Source organism: Sabethes cyaneus, chromosome 1 (assembly GCF_943734655.1).
Source record: "Sabethes cyaneus chromosome 1, idSabCyanKW18_F2, whole genome shotgun sequence".
NCBI classification, from domain to species: Eukaryota; Metazoa; Arthropoda; class Insecta; order Diptera; family Culicidae; genus Sabethes; species Sabethes cyaneus.
Genome location: NC_071353.1, coordinates 6,719,520 through 6,723,184, shown reverse-complemented (window position 1 = coordinate 6,723,184; position 3,665 = coordinate 6,719,520). Strand labels below are relative to the sequence as shown.

General features: G+C 46.8%; 1 protein-coding gene across 1 annotated transcript; it reads right to left on the bottom strand.

Annotated features, from left to right (window-relative positions):
* Positions 1–1,430: 1,430 nt before the first annotated feature.
* Positions 1,431–3,391, bottom strand: LOC128745267 (synaptic vesicle glycoprotein 2B-like). The gene is made up of 3 exons (XM_053842295.1): positions 2,843–3,391; positions 2,370–2,778; positions 1,431–2,307 (listed from the first exon to the last, which is right to left on the bottom strand). The coding sequence occupies exons 1-3, from the start codon at positions 3,237–3,239 to the stop codon at positions 1,737–1,739; spliced, it is 1,377 nt and encodes a 458-aa protein (XP_053698270.1). The 5' UTR covers positions 3,240–3,391; the 3' UTR covers positions 1,431–1,736.
* Between the last annotated feature and the right edge of the window lie 274 nt (positions 3,392–3,665).

The following is a 3,665-nucleotide window of genomic DNA, read 5'->3' as shown; positions in this document are numbered from 1 at the left end:
GCATGTCTGAACATGGCAAGTGACCCTCCCACGAGGTGGCGCTTAAGTCGCTTGCTTCAGAGATTTGGGAAAACGAATAGCGGCCTGAGTAGGTAGCTGTATTATGGCAGGCTACAATCGGAACAAACAGAAGCGGAGATACTGAACGACTACCAGAGAAGTGGAAAGACGGGGTTATTTGACCTATCTACAAGTAAGGTGATAAGCTAGATTGTGTAAACTACCAAGTGATAACTATCCTGAATATCGCTTTATCGTTCATAGAGTATCGCCACTAGCCAATAGATTCGTGGGAAGTTATCAGGCCGGTTTCATGGAGCAAGTGCCGCAAATTCAAAGCTGCATATGATAGTGTAAACCGACAAGAGCTTTCCGACAAACGGTTTTCCGGGTAAGCTTACTAGACGTATCATGGCTACGATAGATGGGATCCAGTGCTGTGTCGTGTGAGAATCTCGGATGGATGGTCAGACCCATTCGATTCTCGGGGATTTTGACAAAGAGATGGTCTTTTCTGCCTGCTATTCAACATTCCGCTTGAAGGTGTTATAAGACGAGCGGCGAACGAAATGCGGGGCACGATTTTCAATAAATGCTGTCGTTAGAATATTTGAGACGACGAAAGATCGCAACACCAGACTAAAACGCTAAGCAGAGAAGATTGGGTTGGGCGTCTAAAACGCTGTATATGCTGACACGAGCAGACCGTGTGCGACAGGGTCCGCTTGGGCAGTACCGTGGTAATCGACGGGGATGAGTTTGAGGTAGTCGACGAGTTCGTATACCTTGACTCATTGGCAACAGAGGACAACAATACCGGCCGTGAGATTAAAAGGTGTATTATCAGCGGCAGATGTGCCTACTACGAACACCACGAACACTTGCGGTCGAGCAATTTGGGCGCCCGTGCAAAGTGCACGTAGTACAAAACGCTAAATAGCTCGGAGTTTTCGAAAAGCTGACAAGTACTTAGAGTCATCTTCGGCGGTGTGAAAGAGAACGGTGTATGGAGGCGAAGAATGAACCACGAACTCGTGCGTCTCTAAGGCGATCCCAGTATTCAGAAAGCGGCTGAAGCTGAACGGATACGTTGGGCTGGACATGCTGCTAGAATGCCGGACAACTATCCTGCTAAAATGGTTTGCACATCGAATCCGGGAGGAACAAGACGAAGAGAGGCAGAACGAGTGAGGTGGTAAGAGCAGGTGGAGCGAGACTTGGCGAGCACTGCTGAGTGCCCGCGAAACTGAATATCAGCTGCCATAGACCGAATTAGATGGAGAGTTACGTTGCGCAGGACTTGTCATAAGACGTAAGACCAACTCCATAAGTAATAGGCCTTTTGCTTCAATTTTCGGTTGATTACGTTATTGTAAAGATTTATTTCTATCGTTTTGGTATAATCCTAAAAGTTTCACAATTTTATCCAGATCTACTATAGTTACAATACCATATTGGAGATTTATTCCGCGAAAAGTTTTCTTTTGTCACCCGGGGGTCCTATCGTAACACTGGTTGAGATTATCCACTGGTTAGGTTTGTCTCTCCATAGAGATAGTATCATCACTTTTCCGTCCACGAGTATGTTGTGTTGCTCGAAAACCCGAAGAATTACAAAGTTGGGTGCATTACATTAAAAAAATTTCATAAATTATCTAAGAAAGATATTCGAGTGCACTTGACATTCTAAGTATCACTGCTAAGACCGATGTCCAATGGAGACCAATAAAACTACTCTATTTCAACAGGAACGTCAATCCGCAGCTCAAGAATAACACCGCAGACAGCAGATAGAACGTAAGCGGGCAATTCTGCGCCATCAGAAGCCCTATTACCGAACTGGCAGCGAAGCAGCTCAACCTTCCGACTATTTTGACCAGTGAAACGGCCATCCCTCGGACATGGGTCGGAAATAACGATACCGCCGTAGCATTCACCAGCATCACGCAAATTCCGGCGAACATAATCTCGACGCAAAACAGAATCGCCATCAAATAACTGTTGGCGACAAATTGAAGCAAAATTCCAGCGGTACCGGCCAGAAGTGCATTAAAGATCAGCATGGTTTTCCCACTGAATCGAGCTAGCGCTAGTGATATCACAAAAGTATAGCTAGCTCCGAAACACCCCAAAATGATCGTGTAAATGAATGTCTCCTGTTCTACGTTGTCGTTGCAGAAGGCCAGTTGCGTAACATTTGCTGTTTGATTCCCCTTCAAAATGGAACATATCAACGTTCCTTCTCCGGAGTCGTCGGAAGAGATTTGATTCATAATGTGGGGGAACCAAAGACCGAGTCCACCGTAACTGAAAGTCAGAAGCAATGAGTTAATTTGTTTACGTTTCCTATTACCTAATCGGCTACTTACATTGCAGAATCAGTGATGCTGTGCATGCAACAAACCAAAAAGTATAACACCAGAGGAAGTTTGAACAACGGAACAGTTTGGTTCCGCATTGACTTAAGAATGTCGAGTATCCTTCCTCCCGATTGGTTTTGATTTAAATCGCTGTCCGGCGAAAAGCAGGTCACTTCGTAGCCGTCGAATCCTCTGGACTTATTATTAATACTATATAACTTCCTTAATACGTCTAAAGCTTCTTTCGGATGACCCTGGGTTAGCAGGAACTTGGGACTCTCGGGACAGAAACAGTATGCTATTGCTGCCAAAAATCCAGGAAAGGTGAAAAGAATAAACAGCAGTCTCCAGGGTTTATACACCAGTGAATCCGTTATAGCAAAGCTCCAGTCGTACGACAGCATCCACCAACCCATCACTGGAAGTTAAAGTTTCCATCAATCCACTTGTTCACAGATAAAAAACCAAATTTCAAAACTCACAAGCAACGTACACCACACCGAACGAGGCCATGATGCTGGCATACGATATCATCTGCGTGCGCCTTTCCGCCGTTCCGAACTCACCCAGATACGCATAAACGGCAGCCGACGGTGCCGAGATAAATACTCCGGTGATGAAACGTAACGTCATCAGCGAGGTAAAGTCGGTGGCGAAGCTGGACGCCACCGAACAAGCGGATGCCGCCATCAGGGCGTACTTGATGACGATCAGCCGACCGCGAGTATCCGCCTGGTAGCCCCAGAAGTAGGCCGACGCCGTAATTCCTAGGGAAATGGCACCTCCGATCATGCCCTGTTCGCCGGGATCCAAATCCAGATCGCAGCGACTGGCCGGCAGGATGATGCTCATGCCCATCGCTTCGTTGATCGACGCCATGATGGAGCAACCGGAAAGGATCACCAGCAGGACCTGCGCGCGACCGAAGCCCGTCAGCTGTAGAGCTTCGTCGAAGGAATGTGTCTGTTTCCGGGCATTCTTCCCCGCTGGAGTGATCTTTTTCACTGTGAATACTGTACTGACCGGTAGAGTCATTGTAGCGGCTGGCTTGTTTGGTTCTGACTGGAGATTTCGCAATGAGATCGCGGTGTGAACTGAATAAATTTTTCTTTGCCCGCGGAAGGTAATATTAATTCGCCAATGTGATCGTAATGGTGTTATGGCCGATTATCGCTTTCGGCTTATCAGCGCACGACGATGCGTTATGAATTTTATTTAGACTTGCCGTGATGACGAGGCATGCGATAGAGATGGTCGGGTATGAAAATTTGAATACCCGAACCCGACCCGTACCCGATCAAGAAA

Bases quoted from the DNA above. Each gene is read 5' to 3' on its own strand.
- LOC128745267 (XM_053842295.1), bottom strand. From the start codon at position 3,239: ATGGCGTCGATCAACGAAGCGATGGGCATGAGCATCATCCTGCCGGCC. The intron at 2,779-2,842 runs GTGAGTTTTGAA...TTTAACTTCCAG, and splicing joins CGGTGTGGTGTACGTTGCTT to TGATGGGTTGGTGGATGCTG. The intron at 2,308-2,369 runs GTAAGTAGCCGA...TCTGACTTTCAG, and splicing joins AGCATCACTGATTCTGCAAT to TTACGGTGGACTCGGTCTTT.